General features: G+C 57.5%; 1 protein-coding gene across 2 annotated transcripts in view; it reads right to left on the reverse strand.

Annotated features, from left to right (window-relative positions):
* The window catches only part of HSPG2 (heparan sulfate proteoglycan 2), a gene marked incomplete at its 5' end in the record, with an annotated part of 102,186 nt that overhangs the window by 8,059 nt on the left and 67,538 nt on the right, over positions 1-26,589 (reverse strand). For both annotated transcript variants that reach the window (XM_080655376.1, XM_080655377.1), the window contains 46 exons: positions 48-156; positions 277-386; positions 523-622; positions 708-852; positions 1,544-1,655; positions 2,302-2,418; positions 2,496-2,643; positions 2,839-2,948; positions 3,623-3,889; positions 4,536-4,633; positions 5,171-5,375; positions 6,435-6,695; positions 6,989-7,168; positions 7,409-7,604; positions 8,116-8,297; positions 8,561-8,695; positions 9,005-9,145; positions 9,259-9,403; positions 9,781-9,932; positions 10,250-10,391; positions 10,775-10,926; positions 12,169-12,316; positions 12,514-12,665; positions 13,231-13,369; positions 14,029-14,180; positions 14,283-14,418; positions 15,002-15,153; positions 15,251-15,389; positions 15,860-16,011; positions 16,196-16,331; positions 17,073-17,224; positions 17,318-17,453; positions 17,632-17,783; positions 18,234-18,381; positions 18,467-18,636; positions 19,441-19,591; positions 19,786-19,934; positions 19,997-20,156; positions 20,433-20,575; positions 20,652-20,804; positions 20,938-21,063; positions 21,850-22,030; positions 22,126-22,226; positions 24,479-24,589; positions 24,737-24,904; positions 25,100-25,158. In XM_080655376.1, coding sequence (XP_080511502.1) covers positions 48-156; positions 277-386; positions 523-622; positions 708-852; positions 1,544-1,655; positions 2,302-2,418; positions 2,496-2,643; positions 2,839-2,948; positions 3,623-3,889; positions 4,536-4,633; positions 5,171-5,375; positions 6,435-6,695; positions 6,989-7,168; positions 7,409-7,604; positions 8,116-8,297; positions 8,561-8,695; positions 9,005-9,145; positions 9,259-9,403; positions 9,781-9,932; positions 10,250-10,391; positions 10,775-10,926; positions 12,169-12,316; positions 12,514-12,665; positions 13,231-13,369; positions 14,029-14,180; positions 14,283-14,418; positions 15,002-15,153; positions 15,251-15,389; positions 15,860-16,011; positions 16,196-16,331; positions 17,073-17,224; positions 17,318-17,453; positions 17,632-17,783; positions 18,234-18,381; positions 18,467-18,636; positions 19,441-19,591; positions 19,786-19,934; positions 19,997-20,156; positions 20,433-20,575; positions 20,652-20,804; positions 20,938-21,063; positions 21,850-22,030; positions 22,126-22,226; positions 24,479-24,589; positions 24,737-24,904; positions 25,100-25,158 — 6,773 coding nt within the window. The remainder of the gene's footprint in view (positions 1-47; positions 157-276; positions 387-522; positions 623-707; positions 853-1,543; positions 1,656-2,301; positions 2,419-2,495; positions 2,644-2,838; positions 2,949-3,622; positions 3,890-4,535; positions 4,634-5,170; positions 5,376-6,434; positions 6,696-6,988; positions 7,169-7,408; positions 7,605-8,115; positions 8,298-8,560; positions 8,696-9,004; positions 9,146-9,258; positions 9,404-9,780; positions 9,933-10,249; positions 10,392-10,774; positions 10,927-12,168; positions 12,317-12,513; positions 12,666-13,230; positions 13,370-14,028; positions 14,181-14,282; positions 14,419-15,001; positions 15,154-15,250; positions 15,390-15,859; positions 16,012-16,195; positions 16,332-17,072; positions 17,225-17,317; positions 17,454-17,631; positions 17,784-18,233; positions 18,382-18,466; positions 18,637-19,440; positions 19,592-19,785; positions 19,935-19,996; positions 20,157-20,432; positions 20,576-20,651; positions 20,805-20,937; positions 21,064-21,849; positions 22,031-22,125; positions 22,227-24,478; positions 24,590-24,736; positions 24,905-25,099; positions 25,159-26,589) is intronic.

Consider the following 26,589-nt stretch of genomic DNA (forward strand, 5'->3'; position numbering starts at 1 on the left):
AGGCAAGTGCTCTGGGGTGACAGTGATCAGGAGGGGTGGGTCCGCACCTGGGTGGCAGTGCAGGGCCTGGGAGTGCTCACAGCGGCTCCCGGTGAAGCCAGCTGGGCAGATGCACAGGTAGCTGCTGCTCTCCGAGTCCTGGCACCAGCCCCCGTTCTGTAAGGCACCCCAAAACATCAGGCCAAGAATACTGGCTCTCCCGCTCCCCACAGGGCTCTGCCACAGCTGAGGGCAGTGGCCAGGGGCAGCCAGATGGCATGTGAGGTGTGGGGTTACCTGGCAAGGCTGGTCCCGACAGGTGGGGCAGTGGGAGATGCCATGTGCTGTGAGGTTGAGGTCGTGGAAGACGATCTCCTCACCCTGGATTTGTAGCTCCCGGACACAGCCTGGCGGGGAGGGGGGCAGGTGGATGAGCAAAGGTGGGGGTGCTCATCCCAACCACACTTCACAGGGCCCTCCCAGGCTCCGACGGACGGACGTTGGAAAGGCTTGGGCAGGGCTGGAGATGGGGAGGGAGCTCACCTATGAAACCGCTGCTCAGCCCCGCTTTGGGGATGGCGCGATAGTCAGGGTAGCCGCCCAGGTAGAGCTCCTCATTCAGGTCCAGGCCCTGGAACTTGCCCTGGGGAGTGGAAAGGTCAGGAATGGCAAGCAGGCTGGGTGGAGTGGGGCTGGGGCTGGGAATATGGGGATGGGTTGGGTCTCACCTGGGAGGTCCCGTTGACTGGGGCCAGGCTGCCTACAATCAGGGAGCCCTGGGTGAGGCTGCGCAGCAGGGTCACGGTATGGAACTGGCCCAGCACCAGCGGTGTGGGGTGGCGGATGGTGGCCATGCCTGAGCCTGCGTCAAACCTACTCCATGGGGCAGGGCCAGGGCAAGAGAGGGAGGATGTCTGGTTTGTAAGAAGGGCTGGGCAGGGGACCCAGCCTGGGTAAAGGTGACATCACCATCTCCCGCAGTCCTGCTCCAGTTCCTGTCCCTGCCTTGTCGTCCACCCCATTACCCACTCCCAGCTTGCCCCGTCCCTGTGCCTTCCCTAGCGCTTCCCTTCCCCTACACTCCTGCCCTGGGAACGGATCCAGAGTAGCCCCCAGGGTTCTAATGGCCCTGGTCCTGAGGCCCTGCAGCCTAGCACCTGGCCTCACTGCTCCTCTGAGATCACCTTGTTCTTCCCATCTTTGTTTCCGGCTAGTCTTCCCCAACTAGAATACACGTTCCCACAAGTGCCTGGCACATAGCAGGTGTTCAACAAATAACTGTTGCATGAATAAATGAATCCTGGACTGCAGCAGTCCCAACTCCTAAGGATGCACTTGGCATCACTGAGTACTTCTGCGCAAGTCTCAGGCTGCTTCCTCCTCCACCTGGGGGCATGCTGTGCCTGCTCCAGCAGATTGGGTGGTCACCGAGGGTAATGGCCGCATCTCCTTCCTCCAGAACCTCCATGTATAACTCAGCCCAGGGGCTGTATGTCTGACTAAAGCCCTGCAGCCTAGTCCCTGGCCCCCCGCCCCCTGTAAATGGGGAGGGTGAGGGTCTCACCGGAACTCGGGTCTCCCACCCACGAGGCCGAAGGAGATGAAGTCGGGCAGCCTGTTGGCCAAGTTGGTGGCGCTGCTTGGTATCCGCTTCTGCCCATTGTACAGCAGCATCCCTGGGGTGGGGGAGGGGTACAGGTGTGTAAGAACCTCCCAGCCAGTTACGGGCCCAAGAATGAATCACCCACGCTTTCGAGCCCTCCACTCTAACAGCTGTCCCTCCGCTGGGACACCCCACACAGCCAGAGCCTCCCCACTACCTCAGGAGGTGCCCTAACAGAAGGCCTTGCTGACGGCTCCTAGACAGACAGTGAATTGGCTTCACTCACACTGTAGGGTCTACCTGAACAAGGTGATGGAGGCAGAACTCACCTGAGTAGAGGAGGAGGCCTGGACAGTGAAAGTCAGAGACCCGCAAGAGGTGGGAGGAGACAGATGAGAGAGAAGAGAGGAGGAAAGGTGAGAGATGGGAGGAGGAGGGAAGACGGAGCGGAGATAAGAATAGGAAGGTGGGACAGGAGGGCTGGGTGTCGACGCACTGATGGCAGGGGGACCATGGGGAGACTTAGACGAGAGATGTCATGGAGGTGGGGATGGAGAAGAGAGGAGGCGTGAGAGAGGGCCCAGACGGAGGCCCGACAGGCCTGGGGACTCCAGGACAGGGGAGGGCTGAGGGAGGTGAGGAGGACTGGGGGCTACCAGGGCTCATAACATGATGGCAGTTACAGCAGGCCCCCCCAAATCAGCTTCTCTCCTGCTCACCATCAGCTGAGTCAGGCCGGAAGGTGATCTTGATCTCAAACTTTCTGTAGGCATCCTTGATGGTGGGCAGTGGCAGGAAGGAGTGGGGAGTTTGCGTGAAGTAGGGCACCACCCGCTCTGTTGGCAGAGAGTGGAGTTAGAGACGATGCCCACCAGGCAGTGGGCAGGGCACTGCTATCCCGGGGTGCTCTTACCTGGTACCTGCAGGTCGGCAAAGGCTTTGACCTTGCCCTGCCGGTTAGTGGCAGTGCAGACATAGGTGCCTGCATCCTGGGGTTGAACTGAGGGCAGCAGCAGCATGTTGTTCTCCACGCGGCTGCCAGGTGGCAGGTTCCCATCCAGCTGCAAACACACCCACATTTTGGACCCTGGCCTTAGCCTGCACCTCCATAGGGCCTGTCTCCCATGCCTGTCAGGCCCATCCTCAAACCCTGAGCACTCTGTGCCAAGCCTAGGCCAGATCCTGGGGCACTGAGATGGCGAAGACCTGGTCGCTGACCCTCAGGCATGCCCACTGGTCCCCTGCCAGGCCTTTACCTTGCTCCAGGTGATGTCAGGAGTAGGGTAGCCAGAGGCCATGCAGGGGAAGGCGGCTGCAGAACCAGCAGGCACACGGACCTCTGGGGGTGTTGAGATCTGGGGCAAGGCTAAGAGGGAGGAAGGAGACAGAGGCCATGAATGGGATGACAGCCATTGTTTGTGAGCCTAGCCTATGCCCTGACATGTTCATTCCTGGTTGCACAGGTGGAACTGGGCAAAGGCAGGGCCCAGGAACAGGTCCATTTGACTCCACAGCCCAAGACTCTTCAACACACCTGGCCAGAAAATGGTGCAGTCCTTTGGGGACCTGAGAAAGGGGTAGGTACTAGGGCAGTGTAGGTCAGGAAGTTAGGGGGCAGGGCATAGGGTTTGGGGTAAAAAGGAATTGCCTTTGAAGAAAGCACAGATTTGTGTCTGCTCTGTATCCTCTGCCCTTGTTTTATTCTCTGTTATGTCTGTTCGGTGTTTACAGGTCTCAGCCCTCAGACTGGGCTGTAGGTCTCCCTCATCAGAACAGGTGCTCCAGTAGGTAAGGACTACATATCCACTTTCCTTTGATGCCCCTGGGGGTAGCCTTTTCCTGCAAGTTCCAGCCTGGTCCAGAGGAACACTCACTTTTATCCCCTGCTGCCACCAGTCTTATGAAACCTGCCTCTTAAATACACAAAACTGAAACTTCCCAAGAGAGTGGAAAGAGTAAAGCAGGCAAGGCAGGAGGTGGCAGCACGAGAAACCCCTGCCACACTCTCCAGTTCCCGCAGAGGTCCCTGCTGGCCCTCACCTTGCACGAGCAGCAGCACATGGGACTGGGTGGTGCCGGCGGCGTTGGTAGCGGTGCAGCGGTACTGTCCAGCATCGGCCAACTCTACGTGGGCAATCCTGACAATGCCTCCGCTCTGCATGATGCCAGGCCGCAGGCGTCCTCCAACTTTGCTCCATGTCACTTGAGGCTTGGGGTCACCCATGGCCAGGCACTCGAACTCCACAGCATGGCCGACCACCACGGTCTGCACGGAAGTCCGGATGTTGATGAGCACCGAGGGCAGGGCTGGGGGAGGAGGAGGCAAAGGCAGCATGAGGCCAACCTGCTGCAGGCCTAGCCTGAGGGTGCGGGGAAAGGTGACCACTGGAGCCCTAGGCATTCATTTGTTTCTTCATTCACTTTTTTTAAAAAAATATATTTTATTGATCTTTCACAGAGAGGAAGGGAGAGGGATAGGGAGTTAGAAACATCGATGAGAGAGAAACATTGATCAGCTGCCTCCTGCACACCCCCCACTGGGGATGTGCCTTGCAACCAAGGTACATGCCCTGACCGGAATCGAACCTGGGACCCTTCAGTCTGCAGGCCGACGCTCTAGCCACTGAGCCAAATCGGCTAGGGCCTTCATTCACTTTTTGAAGCATTCACTCATTAACACACTATTTGCTCTTTTGTTTATTCCTTTACTCACTTGTGTATCCAATGTCATTCTTCATTGGTTTGTCTGAGCACCCACTCACTCCACCCATCTCCCTTCTCCCTTCTTCCCTTGCAATATTTGTCAACCCTCTTACTCTACGCCAGACATGAGCAAAATACAATCGGATTATTCTCTTCATTTATAACATTCAAGGGGCTTCCTGGGGAACATGGTCCCTTTGTTCCTCATCTGTCCCCTGCTCTTGGCAGAGGCCTGACGCCACCATCTTACCTTGGACAACCAGCTGGGCACTGGCCTGGGCCTGTCCCCATGGTCCATAAGCCTGGCAAACATATGTCCCTTGGCAGCTCTGGTCCAAGTTCTGGATTCTGTAAAGAAACAAAATATAAGTCATCAGTGAATAAAAACAATTGATGAGAATGCTTTGCAACTGCATGGGAGTTCAAAGCCACCAGAGATCAGCACACGGTGTCACTTCTAGTTCCCCAGAAACCATGCGAGGTAGGCAGGGTGGCAGGCAGGGTGCTGTCACCGCACTCATTTTGGACTAACACCTTATGGTTTAGAGCTCAAGATAAAAGTTATCAATTCGCAGAGCTGCAATCTGGATCATGTGTCTATATCCGGCCACAGAGCCTGTTCTCTTTCCTCTGTGTAGTAATACGAACATGGGCCACTCTTTACTAAAGACTTTCCATATGCTAAGCACGGTGTCAAGTGCTTTAGATAATTTCATTTTGATCTCATAACCCACTGCACAGTTAACACTGAGGTCAGAGACGTGAAGTGACTTGCCCAAGGACATTGTTTCATGTGGAGCCCCAAGAAGGCAGGCATTCTAACAGCCCCACTGTACACCTAGGGCTGGGGTGCCCAAGGTCAGTCCTGCTCCCATCCCCACTCACCGGAGCACCCCGTCCTGCACACTGTGGCCAGGAGGCAGCTGACCCCCTTGCTTGACCCAGCGGAGCTGGGTGTCTTGGTCGCTAGGCACGGCACAATGGAACTCCACACTGGCCCCTATGCTCTTGGTCTCCAGCTGAGGTGTGACCTGAACGGTGGGTGTGGATCCTCCTGGGATGGGGGTGGCAGGGAGAGAGCCGGAGGGGCCTGTGGGGACATGTATGAGGGTGTGTGTGTGTGTGTGACCCCTGATGCCTCCCTAGGACCCAGGGAGCCCCATCCTACAATTGAGGGAATATTCTTCTCCCGGTAGCTTCTCTGACCAGAGAAAAAAGACCTTTCATTGGCAGATTCATTCATTTGCTCACTCATGCAGTCATCCAATCAACACATAAAAGCCTGTGAGGCACTGGGCTCTGTGCTTCCACGAGCTCTTGTCTATCCTAAGAGGATCCATGGTCATGGTGAAGGCATGGGTCCTCCGGCAGGGGATAGGTGGCAGGGTAGGTGCAGCTACATATTACCACCATTTACTAAGTGCCTACTGTGTGCCACTGGCTCTATGTCCTAGTATGTGTATCTCTCTTAGTCAGCCTATGTGCTAGCATTGTTCTCTCTACTTTCCAGACAAAGAAACTGGGGTACGAGACTACTTGGGCATGTCTTACCACTATCAAGTGACCGAGCTGCCCACTGAACCCAGGCTCGCTGTAGCCCAGGCTCTTGACCAACAGGCTACATGCTTTCCCACTTCTAGAATTTGGGGCCCAACAGCACTTGTTTGGCCTTGTGTAATGGATGGAGGAGACCCTGGAGATTGGATTCTTTGGAATCCACGGGAACCCTGGGCACGCCAGAGGTGGGCGCTGCCCTGTCACACATGCACGGTCAGCAATGCCAGCATTTACGGAGCCTGTTCTGGGTCCTGTGGTGGACAAGCCCGGGGCTGCTGAAGTGACTGAGCCCAAGCCCTGCCCTGAGCGTCCCCAGTCTGGTAGGCGAAGTCTGGAGGACTTATGTAGACAGCCCTTGGCAGTGCGAGGTCAATGCCAGTGGAGGGATGCAGCCGTGAGAGCTGGAGGTGCTGAGAACTCAGTAATGGGGTCTTCAAGTTTTAGAGAACAGGAAAAGGAGGGATTTCCAGGTGGGGTAATGGAGGGAGGTCCAAGTGTCCTAAGTGGGGGTCCCAAGGTGCCAGTTGCTGGGTAAGTAAAGGGCCTGGAGGAAAGCTGACCCATTCTGCCCAGCCTGAGCTCGGCTGCTCACCTTGAACGAGTACCAGAGTGAAGGCCTCCGCCAAGCCCACCTTGTTGGTGACCTGACAGCGGTAGCGGCCTGAGTCCTCGGGGGCCACAGACTCAAAGTGTAGCATCTCGTTCCTGGCCGTCACCCTCCCAGGGAGGCTACCACCCACGCGGCTCCACTGGAAGGTGAGTGGGGGCGTCCCATGAGCCAGGCACTGGAGCTGCAGCGCCTCCCCGGCTCTCACCGAAGTGTGCTCCGGGACCGTGGTGGCGTACGGTGGGCCTGGGGAAAGGGGACATAGAGGTGGGGAGAGGGGAAGAACAGAGGTCAGGATGGGAGCAAGAGACTTGCCAAAGAACCAAGGAAACTGAATGGTGAGCCCCAAGGACTGGGGATAAGGGAACCAAAGGTCCCAGGAGGGAATGTGGGCTTTAGGCGAGAGGAGGCTCTGGGGTCTGAGGTGCATGGAACCTTCTGGAGGGGGTTCTGTCCAGGGTGTAGCCTGGTAGCGGGGAGGGGCTCAGACCTGCATGCGGTACAGACAGTGGCCCTAGGAGGGCAGATGAGTGCCTTACTCTCCACATGCAGGAGGACGGTGGCCTCCGCATGTCCGGCAGGGCTGGTGGCGTTGCAGATGTACTGGCCCGAGTCCTGCTGGGCTACCCGGGGGATGATCAGTGTGTCACCTTCCAGCTTGTGCTGCCAGGGCAGTGGGGAGCGCAGCTTAGACCAGTGGATGGTGGGCTTGGGGCTGCCTGTGAAGCAGAGTAGAAGGTAGCAGAGGTCACCGGGCTACCTCAGGGTCCAGCTGGGAGTAGGGATGGTGAGGAAAAGACCTGGGTGGTCTTGCCCCTTCATGGGAGGCATTAACTGGGCACCTCAACCATCACTAGGAGATGCAGCAGCATGACACCATCTTCAGATTTCTTGTGTCTAAAATTCAAGCCCCAGGCACCACTGCTCTGCCTGCCCCATGTGCCAGCCCCTGTCCACACCTGTGGCTGAGCAGCGCAGGGTGGCCGTGTGTCCAGCTTCCACAGTCAACTCAACTTCTTCAACCTGGACCTGTGGGGCCCCTGGGGTCACGTCGCCCGTGTCCACAATCACCTCCACTCGCTTCTGTGCCGTGCCCAGGGCATTCTGAGCTAGGCATACATAGGTACCTGCATCTGATGGTTTAGCTGATGAAATCTGGAAGAAAGCAAGGAGGCCGGTCATGTGGGCACTGAGAGAGGACCATGGCACCAGCCCCCACTCTGCCTTGGCTTTACCTCTTTCCTCTCCCCTTCCTTTTGTTTTTAGCTTTCCTATTTGACTGGCTGCTTGAGAGCTAACACTCAGGACATCCTATTGGTCCATCTATCCATTCACCCATCAAACCACTCACCTACTCATCCATAAACCTACCCATCCACCCACCTCCCCACCCATCCAACCTCCTTCCTTCCTTCCTTCCTTCCTTCCTCCCTCCCTCCCTCCCTCCCTTCCTTTCTTCCTCCTTCCTTTTTTCTTCCCACTCGTCTTCCAGTCTACCCACTATCCACCTATCCCATTCCTCCCTTTCTCTCTCCATCCATTCATCACCTGACTGCCAATCGAACGTTCTTTACTCCAAGCATCTGCTCGAGGATGGGCCCTGACTGGGCCTCAGACCCAGAGATAAAACAGCCTGGGCCTCTGGCCAGGGGAAGCCACGCCTCACCTGCAGCATCGTGTGGCTGTCCACGAACCCAAACATCTGCTGCTCCAAGTTGGTGGGGGTGCCGATCCGAGTCCAGCGAGCAGAAGAGCGGGGCTCTCCAGCACTGACACATTCCAGGGTGACAGCCTTTCCCACTTTCACCCACACAGGGCCCTCGGGGAGCACAGACACCGTAGGCGGCCCTGCCCAGGGGAGTAACAGCTGATACACACGCAGGCTCTGTTGGTCACACTGTCACCCCCCCTTCTCGGTCACTACCATGTGGGTACTTGTGTCCCCCCTGAGCAATGTGGAAACTGAGGTTCAGAGAGGTAGAATGCCCGAGAGGGAAGCAGTGGCAGAGGCAGGATTGAAACCTGGAGGCTCTGAGCTTGAGATCGGGGGGGAGGGGGAGGGGGGTGTCTGAAAACAGGAAGGTAGAGCCCATGGGGTTGACGCCCCTCACCATGTACACTGAGGTTCACGACGCTCTGGGCCACGCCATAGGCATTGGAGGCCACGCAGCGGTAGGCACCATGGTTGCTGGGCCGGGTGCCCACAATGGTGATGATGGAGCCGTTGGGGCTGATATGGACATTGTCTGTGGGTTGGCATTGGGGAGGATATGGTCAGTGAGGGTGTCCCATGCATGGGTGCTTGCTGTCAGTAGGTGTACCTCTGCCCCACGCCCCTGACACCTCCAGCCTGGGTGTCCAGCTCACAGGGTCACAGATGACAAATGAAAGAGTCCTTGCAGACTCCTGGGTCCAGTCCAGAGGCCCCAGAAGGGAAGGGCCTTACCCAGGGTCACACAGTGAGTTTGGTGCCATCCTCAGCCTCTGCCCACCCACAGTGGTGATCACTATACATTGATACCTGCCTCCAGCCCCACCCACCCCACCCAGCTCACCCTCCAGCTCTTGGTTACGAAACTTCCACTCAATGCTGATGGGGGTTGCCCCATCATGAATGAGGCACTTGAAGCTGGCATCCTGGCCCTGCTGCACGGTGCTGCTGGGCGGGTCGATGGAGATGACAGGGCTGTTAAGGCCTGGGGGATGAGGGGCACAGAGGGCTGGGCTCAGCAGGGCTGGGTTGGCTCAACCCCGCTGCCTCAGCTCCAGTCTCCCCTCTTTCCCCTGCCATGGCATCTGCCACACTCACGGTAGGAGGAGCCCGCCGCTCTAGGTGGGACAGTGACTGTGAAGGAGGCCTCCTGCTCAGGGCCTGCACCGCCAACTATGCGGCAAACGTACTCGCCGGAATCGGCTGGGGAGATGTTGTGAAGCCGTAGCTGGGAGCCATGGGTCTGTCGGAGCGAGGATGGGGCAGCCATCAGGCCAAAGACTTGGACGGGGCAAGTCCCCAGGCCTGGCTATGCCCGGCCTGGGAGTTCTCCCTTGGTCTCAGGGCTCCAGCTGATACAGATGAGCTTCATGCACAGAGTCTTCCATGTCCAACCCCCCACTTTACAGAGGAGGAAACTGGCTCAGGAAACAGCTCAGCAGCAGAGCCAGGAAAAAAACTGGGTGTTTTGACTCCCAGGCTGGTGAACTCTTCCCCCCAAAAGTATTTTCTCTCCTGGGGCCCCCACACTGGCCATGGTTTGCATGAGGTTTGGGGTGTAGAAGGCAACTGCAGGTCAAACCCTGCCTGCCTGGAACCACCCCACCCTGGTCCCTATACCTGGTGCTGGGCGGGCAGGCTGCCCCCACGCTTGTACCATGTGACCTGGGCGTGGGCCTGCCCGGGAACCACACAGTTCAAGTCCAGGGTCTGTCCTTCAGCCACACGGGAGGAGGAGGCCTCGATGTAGAGAGGCTGGGCCAGTCCTGGGGCTGTGGGCACAATGGGAGGGTGAGAAAGGCAAAGCTCCTAGGGTGAAGGCAGGAACCTAAAGTGAATGCCAACTGGTCCTCCTGGAGGCACAGTGACTGCCATGGCTGCGCGCCATTGACCTAAGAGGGGTCTCCATTCCCCGGGGGCCAAGATGCCATGGTGAGACTCAGCATTAGACCCGGTGGTTGGGGAGCAGCTGGAGGACCTCCGTGGAGCCCAGAGCCAGAGCCCTGCTGGGAGACGAGGGAGGAACAAGGCCAGGAAGGGCCCCCTACAAGCCAGTGCCCCAGCACCGCCCACTGCTCCCATCACTCACCGGGAATGGGGTCTGGGCTGGAGGCCTGAATTGTGACCTGGACAGAAGTTCCCAGGATGTCTGAGCCGCTGGTCACTTGACAGGAGTACTCGCCAGAGTCAGCTGGGGACACCTGGTTCAGCCTCAGCAGGGGGCCGTGGACCTGGCCAAGGTTGGGGTGAGAGTGGGGAGTGAACTGGGGGCCAGTGGCCAAGGCCTTCAGACATCCAAGTCCTCTGGAACCTGTACCCCAGGACTGCCATATGCAGTTATACAGGCTGCATCCTGCCGAAGACAACCCCCTTTGACAGCAGGCATTGTAGAGTATGTTTATTATGACATTTTTTCTGGGAGGAGGAGTGAGAGCTGCCCTCTTTTAATTCCTATCAAGGTGCTGGGTGGCCAGGAGTGGCACACAGGGTTCTCGACCTCCTGACACCCACTGATCTCAGGGCCACCTTCCCTCTGGGCTGGATTCCGGCAGGATTGCCTGAGCAGGCGGTGGGGTGGGGAGTGCCCACATCCTGCTTTCTCCTGCTCCCTTACCTGGTGCCCGGCGGGAAGGCTGTTCCCTCGCCTGTGCCAGGTGACCTGGGCGTGGGGCTGCCCAGGCACCACACATTTCAGATCCAGGGTCTGCCCTTCAGCCACGTGGGAGGAGGAGGTTTCGATTCGAATGGGTGGGACTCTGCCTGGGGCTGGGGCACAAGTAGAGGTCAGTGAACTGGGACCCCTCCCCCCAACCCACCGTGCCCTCATTCCCAGCCCCGGTTTCCCAGATGTTCAGACCAGAGACCATAGGGAGGTGGCTTCAATTCCCCCTTCCCCATTTTCCTGAGGCCGGGAGCAGCTAGGCTAGTCTAGTGGGTAGAGGTGCCTCATTTTCCTAGCCCCGCCCCAGACACTGGTCCCACCATCTCCTCCTGCGCTTCACTGACAGCCAGGGCTCAGGGCTCAGCGCCAGGCACCTCCACACAAATCACTGATGTTTCTTAAACATGAGTCGTGTGTGGCTAAGAACTCAGACTCTGTGGTCAGATTGCCTGGGTTCAAAACCCAGCTCCGCCAGGAGTTCTGTGACCTTAGGAAAGGTACTTCACTGCTCTGTGTCTCAGTTTCCCCATCCATAAAATGGAGAGAGCAAGCATCCCTACCTCCAAGCATTACTGTAAGGATGAAATGAGTTAATATGTGTAAGTATAACATTACTTATGCTATATCATGTTTATCACTCAGCAATTCATATGCTGTTATCGTGATGTCTGCCACAGCCATGTGCTCCCTGTGCTATTAATTACTTTACATTTTCCTTTTGATGGATTCATTTTAACAAAACCCTTTCAGCCCTGACCGGTTTGGCTCAGTGGATAGAGCGTCAGCCTGCAGACTGAAGGGTCAAGGGCATGTACCTGGGTTGCAGGCACATCCCCAGTAGGAGGTGTGCCAGAGGCAGCTGACCGATGTTTCTCTCTTATCGATGTTTCTAACTCTCTATCCCTCTCCCTTCCTCTCTGTAAAATATCAATAAAATATATTTAAAAAAACAACAAAAATCCCTTTCATACTTAGCCCTGTGACAGGCAATAATTTCCATGAAATCATGACAGGTTTGATGTGTTGCTGTTTTCCCCCTAATAGACCACTATTAACATAGAAGATGTCCATTAGGGTGCCCCCTGCGTTCCCTACAGGTGCACTTGCCAGTCTTTAGGGAAAGAGCTCGACTGTCCCCACTTTACAGATGAGGAAAGTGAAACGCAGAGAGGAGAGGACTGTGTAACACCTCAGGGTGTAGACAGAGGAGCTGGGACCCAGGCCCACATATGCCAGGCTCCAAAGTCTCTGCTCCAGGGCCCTAGAGCTGCACCCCACTTGACCTCTGCCTGCTGGTTCCCCCTCCCCCTTTTCTAGCCTCCTGGCACCACTGTAGGGACTCTTACCAGAGACAGGAATGGCACTAGAGCCAGAGGCCTCAACGGTGACCATGATCGAGGCCTCCAGGGAGCCAGAGCTGCTCACCACGCGGCACACGTACTCGCCCGAGTCAGCGGGGGACATCTGGTACAGCCGCAGCCGCGAGCCGTGAGCCTGAGCAGGGACAGGACAGGGAGACAGAGGAGCAGACATGGCGGTCGGAACCCTTGAAGGATGGGGCCAGGGAGGCCACTGCATCCCACAGGGTCTCCCAGGCCTCCTTGCTGGGCAGAGCTTAGGGAGCAGACCCCGATCCAGTGCCTCCACACCCAGCAGCCCTCCCACCACTTCCTGCCCCCAAACTCCCGTACCTGGTGGTGAGCTGGGAGGCTGCCCCCACGCTTGTGCCACGTGACCTGGGCGTGGGCCTGTCCAGGGACCACACAGTTCAGATCCAGGGTCTGCCCTTCGGCCACGTGTGAAGATGACGACTCAATTCGGATGGGCACGGCACCAGCAGGGGCTGGGGGCACAGAAACACCAAGTCGGGGCTTTGGGCACAGTCAGGTTGGGGGACAGCTGGGTCGATAGACACACCTCAGCCACAGAAGAGCTCCCACCCCCGAGGTAATAATGACATAGTCAACACTTATTAAGCACTCACAGGGTGCTGGGCACTGCTCTAAGCACTTCCTGGATGTTAACTCATTTAGTCCTCACAAAATTCATAAACTTTCTTCAATGACAGAGATGTTCTATTACCTGCACTGCCCAATACAGTGGCTACTAGCTATACTCATGTGGCTACCAAGCGCTTGGAATGTAGGCTAGGAATTTGACATTTTAAAAAAGAATTTAATTGCCACATGTGGCTGGCAGCATTGTTTGAGACAGCTATGAGGCTGGCATGAGCAAAATGCCCATTTCACTGAAGAAGACACTGAGGCTGGGAGAAGAGAATAACTCACTCAAGTCCCTTCTTGGTATAGGCCGGATTCAAACCCAGGCGTCTTTCTGCAGAGCCTGTCCTCCCCAGGGCCCTGTAACCTGTGTCTCCTGGTCCCTTCCAGGGTCTTCATCAGACTCACCGGAGGGGTTGCCAGCACTGGGGGAGACTGAGACCATGATGGAAGCCTCCCGGGCATCGATGTTGTTGTTCGCCCGGCACACGTACTCGCCCGAGTCGGCCACAGACATCTGATACAGCCGCAGGTGGGAGCCGAGGGCCTGGAGGGTAGATGGGGAAGGAGGGAGAGAGGAAGTGGAAGGGCCCAGGGGTCACGGCTGGGGCAGGCCTCTTCCCAGGCCTCCCTTGTCAGACCTCTGAGGCTACCTGTGGGAAACCGCCCATTGTCTTCACTAGCAGAGAGGTGTAGACAAGGAACCGGAAGGCTGGAGGCCTTGAGCTCTGGCAAAGGTCAGAGCTATGCACCCACTGTTCAGTCGAGACAATGGTAGCTGAAGCAACTTCCCTACCAGATAGTCATGTAAATCCTTACTGATAAGATAGTCTGCCTGTTACTGGAATTGCATGCCTCAGGGCTATGGGTGCATTCCAAACCTGAATAAAAGGGTGGCAAGGCCAGAGCAAAACGGAGTCCTTCCTTGGGCTTCTGCCTGGCCCCCAATTTCCAAATTATTATTTCTTGTCTTGTCTCTTTCATTTGCACGCAGCCTCCTCCAGAACCCAAACCCTGAACCACGCGGGATGTGGGACACTCGCAGCTACCCTCTGTCTACCCGGGGCAGCAGGGAGGACTGTGTGTCTCTACCTCTGGCAGCCCCAGGATTGCCAGCTAATGCTTCGGGTTCTTTGCCCCACGGCTGTCCTTGCACCCGCCCCAGGAGGCGAGGATCCACCCCCACTGCCACGTGCCACTCTGTACCTGGTGTCGGGCAGGAAGGTTGCCCCCACGCTTGTACCACGTGATAATGGCCTGGGGCTGCCCAGCCACCACGCAGTTCAGATCCAAGGTCTGCCCTTCGACCACTGTGGGGGATGAGGACTCGATCCTGATTGGTGGGGAGACACTGGGCACTGGGGACAGAGAGGGTCAGATGAAACCAGTCAGCCAACACTGACGCGCCAGAAACCTCCCCCTGCGCCCACTTCCTGGCCCCCCTGCCGGAGTGCTCTCACCATGGGAGGAGCTGCTGCCCTGGATGGTGACGATCAGCGAGGTTTCCTGGGAACTGGCGCCATTACTGACATGACACACATACTCGCCTGAGTCGGCTGGCGTCACCTCGGGGATCCGTAGCCGGGAGCCCACGATCTGAAGGGGAGCGAATGTCAGTGGGTGAGGGCAGCCTCTCCACGTCTTGGGCACCGCTGCTGCCGGCCCTGGACTCTGGGAGCACTCCTGCCCTGCCTGGGGCCAGCCCGCACCCAGCCTCCTTCAGAACTCCCTCAGCGGCCTTCCTGCGGCTCTGGGCTGGGGAGCACAGTGCCTCTAGCCTTTGTACTGTTCTGCTGAGGCCCATCCTAGTGACTCCATAGCGCCCTGCTGTGGCTCTTGTTACACTGCTGTCAGCTGGCACATCTGCCTCACCCTGTGAGCTCCCTGAGGGCAGGCACCGGCCTCCTTCCATTTGGAACCCTTAGTGGGGTACAAGACGTGGCCTGGAGCAAGTTCTCAGGGAAGTGGAGTGAGTGACTCATAGAATGTTCTGTTAAAACATGGGATTCAACTGAGATCAGAGGGACTTATCTCCATATCCTCAACACTGGTCGAGGGCCCATACAGCAAGAACAGCCAGTGCTTGTTGAATGACTAAATGAGCACAGAGGAGGTGCTGGGAGGCCCTCCTGATTCCCATCAAGGCCAGTGCGCTCAGCTTTTGCCTGCTGGTTAGTACCTGGTGCCGTCTGGGTAGGCTGCCTCCACGCTTGTACCAGGTGATGGTGTGGGGGGCTTGGCTGGCCACCAGGCAGTTGAGGTCCAGGGTATGTCCATTGGCCAGGGAGGATGAGGAAGACTCGATGCGGACGGGGTACACCACACTCTGGGCTGGGAGGGGGAGACGGGAGGCAGGGTGTGGGAGCCGCTGAGGGTGGAGAGGCCCTAGCAGCCGCACACCACTTTCTATGACCCCTGAGATACGCACAGTGGGAGGGACTAAGGCGCTGCTGGATGGTGACGAGGACGGAGGCTTCCTGGGGGCCCGAGCTGCTGGCCACACGGCAGACGTACTCTCCAGAGTCCGCTGGAGTCACCTGGGGCAGCAACAGCCTGGAACCATGCACCTGAGAGGACAGGAGGCAGGCTCAGAGGCGGGCACTTGGGCTCGCAGCCAGGCTCCTGCTCCCTTTTCCGGCCCCTCTCAGTCTGACCCCCCCGCCCCCCAGAGCTTGAGGGAAGCTCTTCCAGGGAGAACCTCCATTCATGACTCTTCAATTCCCCGCCCCAGTATGAGGACAGGGTCCAGCAGGAAGAAGAGGGGGACCGGCATCTGCTGATGTGCTACAGGGCAGGTGAAGTAGTCAGTGTGAGCCATGTGGCAGATAAGGACACTGAGGATTGGGAAGTCAAATGATTGGCCTAAAGTTACACAGCAGGCCAGAGGCAGAGACACAGCAGGCCAGAGGCAGAGACACAGCAGGCCAGAGGCAGAGAGCAGCATCCACACTTGAATATGCCTGAATTCAGAGACTATGGTCCTTATTCTGTAGTCACAAGGGTCCTTCAGGTCCCTTAGTAGCTCCCCGCCTCCTACCTGGTGCCGGGCAGGAAGGCTGCCCCCACGCTTGTGCCACGTGATCTGGGCGTGGGCCTGCCCAGTGACCAGGCAGTTCAGATCCAGGTTCTGCCCTTCTGCCACGTGTGAGGAAGATGACTCAATCCGGATTGGGAGGGTAACTCCAAGCCCTGGGGACAGAGAGCAGAGGGTCAATCCCTGGCTGGAATGGGAGGAGGAAGTGTGGGTGAGTGAAGGTAGGGGCTTTGGTCTCGTGAGATCCTGCCATTGCTGGAGTGGAAGCCTCCCCTGGCTGGGCCCATAACCTTTCCATTCTGGCCCTTCTCCCCCTCCCCCCGGCCCAGTACCACTCACCAGGCATAGAGCCCACAGACTCAATGGTGACGCGGACAGAGGCCTCCAGGGGCACCGAGCCCCCCACCACTCGGCACACATACTCTCCCGAGTCAACTGGGGACACCTGGTATAGTCTCAGCAGTGAGCCGTGGGTCTAGTGGAAATGGAGGTGAGGTCAGAGGGGGGTTCCATGAGACCCCTGCACTATAACATGCCTCTCTCTCTGACCCCTGAGGCCTGGCCATCAGCTCTATCCTGCTTAGGGGTGGGAAAGAGGAGGTCTCGTCCCAGGAGCACTGGGTGGCCAGGAGGAGCCACGGTGAACTGGACAAGCACCAATACCACATTCCATCAATTCTGGGACATACTTTCTGATGTCTCTGATGTCCCGATGCGTCTTTTAGAGTGAACAATCTCACAATAAAATGGCAGCTTTTTTTTCCTTAGAGGCACCTAAAATAATGGTGCATCCTGCAATCAATGGCATCCTAAATTCTATAAAATACATTAATAATAATAGCTAGTGGAATTACAGTAAAAACACAGCTCATAGCACTTTCTGTGTGCCAGTGCTCTGAGCACTTTGCATAAATATTAATTCACTTCATCCTAAGACAACTGTGTAAGGTAGGGGCTATTACCATTTAACAGGTGCTGAAACTATGGCACAGAGAGGTGAAGTAACAAGCCCAAGGTCACAAGCTAGTAAGTGGTGGAAGCAGCATTCACGCTGAGGTCCGAGAGTCTGGGTTCTATGCCTGCACTCTACACCTGTGCAATGGGGCCCACGGCTTCCCGTCTCAGAGAAGCCCCCGGCCCTCCCCATCTCTGACCTCACCACCCAGGGGCCTCCCTCCTGTCTCCTTGTTGGCCCATCCATTCTCGAGTCCTATACCTGGTGCCGGGCAGGGAGGCTGCCCCCGCGCTTATGCCATGTGACCTGGGCATGGGCCTGCCCGGGCACCACGCAGTTGAGATCCAGGGTCTGCCCTTCAGCCACGTGGGAGGAGGAGGACTCGATGCGGATGGGCTGGGTGCCAACAGGAGCTGGGGGAGAAGGTCAGTGGGTCATTCCAGTTCTCTGCAGCTGCCCATCTATTCCCTTTTTCTGTCCCAGCCCAGCCTGGTGGCCCTACTCACGGTAGGCAAAGTTGGCCCCTTGGGTGCCGGTTACTGTAACTGTGATGGAGGCCTCCACACCATTGTTGGCCCGGCAAACGTACTCGCCTGCGTCAGCTGGCGACGCCTGGAAGATGTAGAGGCGGGAGCCGCGGACCTGGGCAGCATGGGCAGAGGTGTGAGGAGCCCAGCAGATGCCCCCCTGGCCACCCTTTCCCCGTTCCTCTGAGCTGGGAACTGCCAGCCCCTCCGCTCAGAGGCCAGGATCCCTGCCACCCACTGTCCCTGGCTCAGCCCAGCTGACCCCCTCCCACCTTCCTGCTACTATTATGTACCTGGTGCCGGGCGGGGAGGCTGCCGCCACGCTTGTACCACGTGACCTGGGCATGGGCCTGCCCTGCCACCACACAGCTCAGGTCCAAGGTTTGCCCCTCAGCCACTGTGGAGGATGAGGACTCGATCCTGACAGGAGGGACGGGTCCTGGGGCTGGGGGGGGAGGGGTGAGGGTAGTAGTAGATGCTACCAGAAGAGAGGGCAAGAGCTGCCCACCCTGGAGCCAGCTCGGCCTTGTCTTCTGAGGCCAGGCCCGTGTTTGGGGAGTTGGTGGCCTGGGCTTGATGTCCTCAGCTGAGCAACCCGAGGGAAGGGCTGGGGCACGGGCAGAGCCTTGCAGAGTAGAGTGAGGAAGTGGGAGAGATGAAGGTGGTTGAGGCTGGGAGAGAGGACAAGGAGGCAGCAGCAGAAACATGAGGAGAGATGTGGACAAAGAGTGATGGGAAGATGGTGGGTAACTCAGAGAAGTGGAGTCTGCCTGGGCCAGGCCGTGGCCAGCTCCAACGTGAGCCTCCTGCCCCGAGTCACAACAGGAGTCCCTAGGAGGCTCCTTGGGAGGCTCTTGACCTCCTCCAGCTTGCCCTGTCATCAGCAGTCACTCACCAGGAAGGGAGTCAGTGCTGGAGTCCGAGGCCTTGATAGTGACCAGGACAGAGGTCTCCAAGGGCCCAGAGGCCAGGACTACTCGGCACACATACTCGCCGGAGTCTGCTGGGGACACCTGGTACAGCCGCAGCAGCGAGCCGTGGGTCTGAATGCAAACAGGGAGTGTTGGGAGGGAGCCAGAGCGGCCCAATACAGGCCCTCCAGCAGGCTGGCCCGGGGGGCAGCTGTACCTGGTGCCGGGCGGGGAGGCTGTCTCCACGCCTGTGCCATGTGACCTGGGCATGGGCCTGCCCGGGCACCACGCAGTTCAGATCCAGGGTCTGCCCTTCAGCCACGTGGGAGGAGGAGGACTCGATGCGGATGGGCTGGGTACTGCCCCGAGCCGGGGACCCACCAGGAGCTGGGGCACAGAGAGGCTGGTCAGATGGGAGACCTTTCTGGGGCTGGGACCTGCTCCTCAGCATGGCCAGCCAGGCCCCTCTTTCCCTCCCAACCTCTAACTCAGAGTTCAAGGTCCATTTGCCCACAGCCTAGGCCAGTGGTCGGCAAACCGCGCCTCGCGAGCCACATGCGGCTCTTTGGCCCCTTGAGTGTGGCTCTTCCACAAAATACCACGTGCGGGCGCGCACGTACAGTGCGATTGAAACTTCGTGGCCCATGCGCAGAAGTTGGTTTTCGGCCTGGGCGAGTCTATTTTGAAGAAGTGGCGTTAGAACACTCAAGGGGCCCAAGAGCCGCATGTGGCTCGCGAGCTGTGGGTTGCCGACCACTGGCCTAGGCCAAAAGATGCAGACGATACCACAACCCCTTTCTATGGTGTTTGCTGTTTTCCTATCATGTGGTGGTGGTATGGTCCTCATTTCACAGAGGAGGAGGCTGAGGCCCAAAAGGTAAAAGGACCAGTTCAGAGCTGATCAGGCGTAGTGCTAGGGTTTGAACCCACATCAGCCTGATTCCCTACTCATTGTTCAACCCTGATGCCGCGGCTTACTGCTGAGCTCTGAAAACAGTAGCCTCATCATGGCCCCGGGTGAGCTGGACCAACCTGATCCACCTTAGTCCGCTCAGCTCCCCACGCAGGGAGTGGAAGGTCAGAGTCTGCCTAGTGGCCCCTCTCGCCCTGAAGGGACCACAGGCACCTTCCCTGGGAACAGTGAGGAGGTCCCAGGGCTCGGCCTCCGCCCAGGCCCACCTGGCTCCTCACCTGCGGTGTTGCCGGAGCCTGAATGGGTGCTGTGGAGGACAGAGATGGTGATGGAGGCCTCCTTGGAGTCTGACCCGTTCTCCACTCGGCACACGTATTCTCCAGAATCAGCTGAGGAAACCTGGGGGAGCCGAAGTCGGGAGCCGTGCACCTGGGCCGGGTGGGGACAGAGGTATGTGAGGATGGGGAGCAGACTGTGGTCACCACTGAGCAGCCCCATGCCGGAAGCTGGAGAGGGAGGAAAGTAAGGGCTGGCCCCTGCGCATAAAGTGCCAGGGCTGTGTGGAGCCTCCCTGTGCACAGGACCACCCCGGGACCCCTGCCTCAGGCTCAGGGAGCTCATACCTGGGTGTGGGGAGGCAGACTGCCCCCACGCTTGTACCATGTGACCTGGGTTTGGGGTAGCCCTGTCACCACACAGTTGAGGTCTAGTGTCTGGCCTTCAGTCACAGAAGGTGATGAGGACTCAATCCTGACTGGCAGGGGGCTGGCACCTACAGGTGGAGGCAGAGGAGTGAGTAGGCCTCAGGAGAGCCCTGGCTGGTGCTCCCCACACCTTCAGCCCCCACAGGCCCTGCACCTGGAAGGACGACCACTTGGATCCGGGCCTGCGCGGTGCCAGCGGGGCTGGTGGCCACACAGAGGTAGAAGCCGGCGTCAGCGGTCGTGATGGCTGGGATGAGCAGTGTGGCGATGTCTGTGTGCTCAGACCGGGCCTGTCACACAGGAGAAGGGTCAGTTGCCTAAGTGGCCGTGGCAGCCTGGCAAGGGCTAGCAGCGAGGGTAGGCAGAGCGGGGAAAGGTAGAGGCAAGCACAGAGCCAATATTAGGCCCAGCTGGGCACCAAAGAGGCACGGAGCCAGGCCACCCTCTTGGAAGTGACGAGAGCCAGAAGAGGCAGAGATGGGGTAGGAAGTACAGGTGGGAGGGGCAGATGGCAAATGCTGGGACTCCCTTGAGCCTGTGGGCCTGGCCCGGATGGATCCCCTTACCTGTGTGGGGAGGCTGCCCCCTTCCTTCCGCCAGGTGATGGTGGCACTGGGCACACCTGCAGCCCTGCAGTACAGCCTGACCGTGCGGCCTTCGTGCACTTGGGTCCTCTCTGGACTCACCTGGACCCTGGGCCCATTGCCCCCTGCAGACAGAGCCCTGTGAGAACACCTCTCTGGGCTGCCCAAGTGCTCCAGCCCACCCTCAGCCTGCCCTCTCACCATGCACGTGGAGCACGGCCCTGGCCACATGTTGCCCGGCGCTACTGTGGGCATAGCACAGGTACTGGGCTTGGTCCGAGGGCTCCACAGCTGGCAGGCGCAGGATGCCGCCATGGACTTGTGCCTTCTGAGGTAGCTGGCCACCAGGACCCCCTGATGTGGAGAAGTGGGTCAGCACCTGCAGGGTGGGCATTGCTGCCCCACTCCCCGCAGCCTAGGGTGCTGCCCCTGGCCTCCCACATCCAGGAGAGCCAGGCCCTGAATGCCATTCCTGCCACGGCCTCACCTGTCCACTCAAGGGTGGGCGTGGGGTGCCCTGTGGCGCTGCAGCGGAACTCAGCCAGCTGCCCAGGCTGCACTGTGAGCTGTGGTGGGTGGATAGACACCATGGGGGCAGATGGGGTGCCCGAGGCTGACGGGAGAAAGAACATGTGGTTGGGGGGGTAAGTATCTCCTGACCCATGGCAACAGCTTCCAGGCTGCTCTCTTTGCATCCACTCCAGCTCCTCATGGCCATGTGTCCACAGAGCAGGCAGAGGGAGATTTGGAAATGTCCATGGGGTCTGCTCCTTGTGAATTTAAGGCCTATCTGTGGCTCTCTATTGCCCTTAGAATAAAATCCGAACTCCCTGCTGTGATCCGCCAAGTACTACACACACTCACTTCTGCCCACATCTTCAAGTTGATCATCCCCCACCTCCACAGCTCCAGCCACATAGGCCATGCCGTTCCACATACATCAACACACTCCTGCTCCAGGACCTTTGCACGTGCTGCTTCCTCTGCCAAGAACACTCTCTGCCAGCTCTTTAAGTGGCTGAACACTTTCCCTTCCTTCAGGCCTCATCTCAGATGTCACCTCCCCAGAGAGATCCTCCCTGACCACCCATGTAGAGTAGCTCACCCTTCTCCCATATCATTTCTCACTTTCCTGTCACCATTTATTTCTAACCCAGCATGCATCACCCTGTGTAATTATCCTGTATATTCATCTGTTCCATGTTTATCTCTGCCCGACTAGAACATGTAGTGCAAGAGAGCGGAGCTCCTGTTTGACCTCCTTTGCTCTGTTTCTTCAGAGTCTAGGCCAGGACCTGGTATACCATGGATGCTCAGAAACTGTCAACTGAAAACTAGTCCTGGTGGGCTTTGGGGAAGGCCGGGAGTGGTGGGCCAGGCATGGACATGAGCAGTATACCTTGCACATGCAGTGTGGCTGTGCCCTGGTCCATGGCAAACATGTTGGAGCCAGTGCATACGTAGGTGCCCGCGTCACTTGGCTGGGCATTGCGAATGGTCAGGATGCCATTGAAATCCATGGCTCGGTCTGGCAGTTTCCCATTGTGCAGGCGGGTCCACACCAGGGTGTAAGCCGGAGACTGCAGGTAGGGCAAGGGGATGGGATGGGGGTTAGGGGTGGCGCTCGGAGACCCCAGAAGATAGTCTCCCGGTGACCGCTCCATGCTTTGCCCACCTTGCTCTTGGCTGTGCAGATGAAGGTGACATCGGCTCCAGGGCGCACACTCTGGCTCCGCTGCTCCTCGACTGTCACTGTGATGGGCTTACTCGGAGCCTCTGCAGGGATGGGAGGCCCCCGTGAGCGGTGTGCTGGCCAGGCCCCTGTCCTGTGGCCAGTTTCTCTCTCCTTCATCCTGTCTGGGTGTCACTTGCTTCCCAGTCTAGCTTACATTCTGTTCCCTGGCACTTCCCACCCTCATCCATCTGAACCCCATTATCGTCTTTTTTCTGCTGGCACCGAGCAGCCAGCGGGCTGTGATGGGAGAACGGCACACCATGAGCCCGCTTGGCTCCAGTTCACGACCGCAGACCACAAATGAGCTCTGAATACTTCACACTTCACTCCAACTGGCCTTCTGGGTCTGGTTCAAGTTCCCATCCTCCCAAAACCATTCCACACGTCCTCCCATCCTCTCCACGCTCCAGAACCCCTCTTCCACTTTCGTAGCTAATGGCTTCAATCCACACTGGTTGAGAAAACAAATTGCTAGACAGGAATTTTCCCGTCTTTCCAAATCTACCCACCTCCCTCCTTCCTGGTCCCTGAGGAACAAGCTCTCCCTCCACAACCCCCACTTTCTGAGTGCTGGAGCCCCTGCCAGGGACTTCCTCCCTCTGCTGTGCCCGCTCTCGCCACGTCACTCTCTCCTCTCCCTCTCCACTGGATCATTCCCCTCCATAGACAAATGTGTTCAAAGCATATCCCGTCTCTGAAAAGGCCCCCTTGACTCCATACTCTCCCCAGCTGCCACCCCATTGCTTGGTCTCCCTTCAGAGCCAAGACTCTTGAAGGAATTGTCTATACTTGTTGCCTTCCCATCCATTCTCTGCCTCACTCTAATCTAGTTCTACCCCTTCGCTCCACTGAAAACAGCTCTTGTCAAAGCATGCTCATGGGGGTCATTTCTCAGCCACATCTCACTTCCTCAGGGCATATGGTGAGGCCAAGCGCCCCCTCCTGGAAGCCTTCTCCCCTCTGGCCTTCCAACACGCACCCCTGGCTCACTGGCCTCACCTGCTCAAGTCTCTTGCTGTAAAAGAGACTCTTCAACTTGCCATGCTAAAGTTGGAGCTCCTGTGGCTCTGTCCTCAAGCCACACTCTCGCTGGTAATTTCACCCTGTCCCATAGCTTTAACCACCACCCCTAGCCCCAGCCAGTTTGGCTCAGTGGATAGAGCACTGGTCTGAAGACTGAAGGGTCCAGGTTTGATTCTGGTCAAGGGCATGCACCTCGGTTGCAGGCTTGATCTCCAGCCCTGATTGAGGTGTGTGCAGGAGGCAACCAATTGATGTTTCTCTCCCACATCAATAGGTTTCTCTCTCTCTGTTTCTCCCTCTCCCTCCACTCTGTCTAAGAATCAATGGAAAAATATCCTCGTGTGAAGATTAAAAAAAAAAATTAAAAATATAGACACCACCCCTATGCCAACACCCCCCAAATTCATTTCTCTGGCTGAGGTCTCCTTCCTGAGTTGCAGACTCACATATCCAATGCCTGCCGGATGTACCTACTTAGATGTTTCCCCAAACATCTCAAACTTGGGATTCCCTCTGGCTTGTTTGTAGCAGGTGCTGCCAGTACCCTGCCCAGTCCCCTCACCCTTTTTCTTCAGTGCCACCAGGTCTGAGTGCTGCCAGCCACTGCACTTCTTCGCACAGGGGCTTTCTCAGGTCACCAGAGACCACTGTGCCTGCCCAGGAGGTGGGCAGAATGCAGGGGAACGGATGCTCCTACAACAGGCCCCAGTTGATGGCTGATAGGAGCTGGTATGTACATACCCCAGCACCCTTGATCCTGGGGTGGGGTGACTCCAAGGTGCATGCTTTACCCTAGAGCTTCCCAGAGTTCCCTTGGCTGCATTAAACAACTGCTCACAGTGGTAACTTGCTCAATAACACACCTGTTGCTGGCTGCCTTCTCTTCCCTGTCTTTCTTCACCTACTAAATAAACTACTAACATGCAAATCATTATCTCAGACTCTGCTTTTGGGGGAGCCCAAATGAAGAAACCTCCTATCGAGCCTCTCTCATCTCAGTAAATGGCACCCCATTTGCCCAGCTGCTGGAAACCAGATGGCTAGGCATCATCCTAGATGTTTCTCTCTCCCTCAGTGACCACAATCAAGTCTGGCCATCTCTGCTCTAAAGCCAGTTCTTAACTCCATCACTTCTCTCCATCTCCATGGCCAGTGGCCCTGTGCAGGCAACCACCATGCCCTCTGGTAGATGAATGTGCCAGCTGCCTGGGTCTGCAGCCTCAGCCCAGCCCAGGGCAGGCCGTCCTGGGGACGAGAAGGAGGAACTCACCAGTGACCAGCAGTTCTCCGCGACTGGTATTGGCATGATGGTGATTACGACAGGTGCAAATGTAGACCCCAGAATCAGAGGGCTGGACGCTGGGGAAGTGGAGCTCGGAGCCTGGTGGGGAACAATGGGAACTTGTCGATGCAGATGCACCCTCCTCCCATCACCCAGCCCTGTGTAAGGGCAGGACCCCAGCAGGGCAGAGACAGGCCAGTGCCTCCCCGCCCACTGGGTGGTTCATGGGGTTGGGGCCACGGGTACCTTGATGTCGCTGCTGGGTGCTACTGGGCAAGGGCCGCCCATCCTCACGAGACCAGTAGAAGTAGTGGGGTGGGCTCCCACTGACTTGGCACCTCAGGGAGTGGGGGCCACCTTGGGGTACTATGCTCCGAGTCGGTTGCACCTGGACCACCAGTGAGGCTTGGTCTGCTGGTAGGGGGAGGGGAGGACAGGAGAGGCCATTCAGGTAGGAGGCCAAGCATATGGCACTATCTCAGTATCTCTACTTTTCCAAAGACTGGCCTGCCCTACTCCTGGTCCTGTCCCCCAGACCTAGCACCTCTCAAACTCCCTAGGCTCCCTGACTTGCCCATCACCCCAACCAGGGGCCAGGGTCCCACTTACCCTGTGGCACGCATTGGCCCCCTCGCACATTGGGGTTCCCCACGTAACCTGGGGCGCACCTGTAGGGGAGGAACAATGACCAGTTCTGTCAGCTCCCAGGGCACCCAGTGCCTCATGGTGGACTTGGGGAGCTGGCTGCCCAGTGTGGGCTGAGAAGGCTCAGTGCTCTGGAAGGATTTCAGACACCAAAGAGGCCTCAACACAGTGCCTTGATGCACTGAGAAAGGGGAGGGCAAGGGAATATCAGCAAGTTAGGTGTGGGGGTGGTAAAGCCTTTATTCTCCAGGAAGACATTCATTCAATTAATGTTTATTAAGCAACTATTATGCTAGGTTATGGAAATATAACAGTGAGCACGAAGTTCCTGCTCTTGCGGAACTAACTTATTGGGAAAGCAAGATGAAAACTACATAATGGTGCAGCCACTATGGAAAACAGTATGGCATTTCCTTAAAAAGTTAAAAATGGAACTGCCATTTGACCCAGAAATACCACTTCTAGGAATACACTGAGTGGCCAGATTATTATGATCTCTGAACGCATAATAATCTGGCCACTCACTGTGTATGTGTGTGTGTGTGTGTGTATCCTATATAATAAAAGAGTAATATGCAAATTAACCATCACTCCGCTACACCCACAAGCCACGCCCACAAGCCAATCAGGAGTGAATGTGCACATAAACCCAACCAAGATGGCTACAGAGAGCAGGAGGGAGGCTTGGGTTTCCCCGGCAATGGAGGAAGCCAAGCTTTCCACCTGCCCTTGCCAGCCTAGGCCTCCACTCAAGGCTACAAAGTTTCAATGATAGAAGATACATAAATCCCCCCAAAAATGGCTGCCGCCACAGAGCAAGCAGAAGGCATATCTCCACTCCAGGCTACAAAGTTTCAATTGTAGAAGATAAATAAACCCCAGATACCAGGGCCTCCTCTTGGGTCTCCAGGGGGCATGGCCGGCCTGCAAACCACCACAGGCTCCTCACCCAGGCCGCCTCACGCCCCAAGGGAACCCCCACCCTGATCCGGGACATCCTTCAGGGCAAACCAGCTGGCCCCCACCCGTGCACCAGGCCTTTATCCTATCTAATAAAAGAGTAATATGCAGATTGACCATCACTCCAACACATAAGATGGCCACCACAAGATGGCCAGCAAGGGAGGGCAGTTGGGAGGGACCAGGCCTGCAAGGGATGGCAGGTGGGGGCAATCAAGCCTGCAGGGGAGGGCAGTTAGGGGTAACCAAGCCGGCAGAGGAGGGAAGTTGGGGGCAACCAGGCCTGCAGGGAAAGGCAGTTGGGAGGGACCCAGGCCTGCAGGGGAGAGCAGTTGGGGGGGACCAGGCCTGCAGGGGAGGGCAGTTAGGGGTGACTAGGCCTGCAGGGGAGGGCAGTTAGGGGTGACCAGGCCTGCAGGGGAGGGCAGTTAGGGGCAAACAGGCTGGCAGGGGAGCAGTTAGGCATCAATCAGGCTGGCAGGGGAGTGGTTAGG

The sequence above is a fragment of the Plecotus auritus genome, assembly GCF_963455305.1.
Source record: "Plecotus auritus genome assembly, chromosome: 2".
Taxonomy (NCBI): Eukaryota; Metazoa; Chordata; class Mammalia; order Chiroptera; family Vespertilionidae; genus Plecotus; species Plecotus auritus.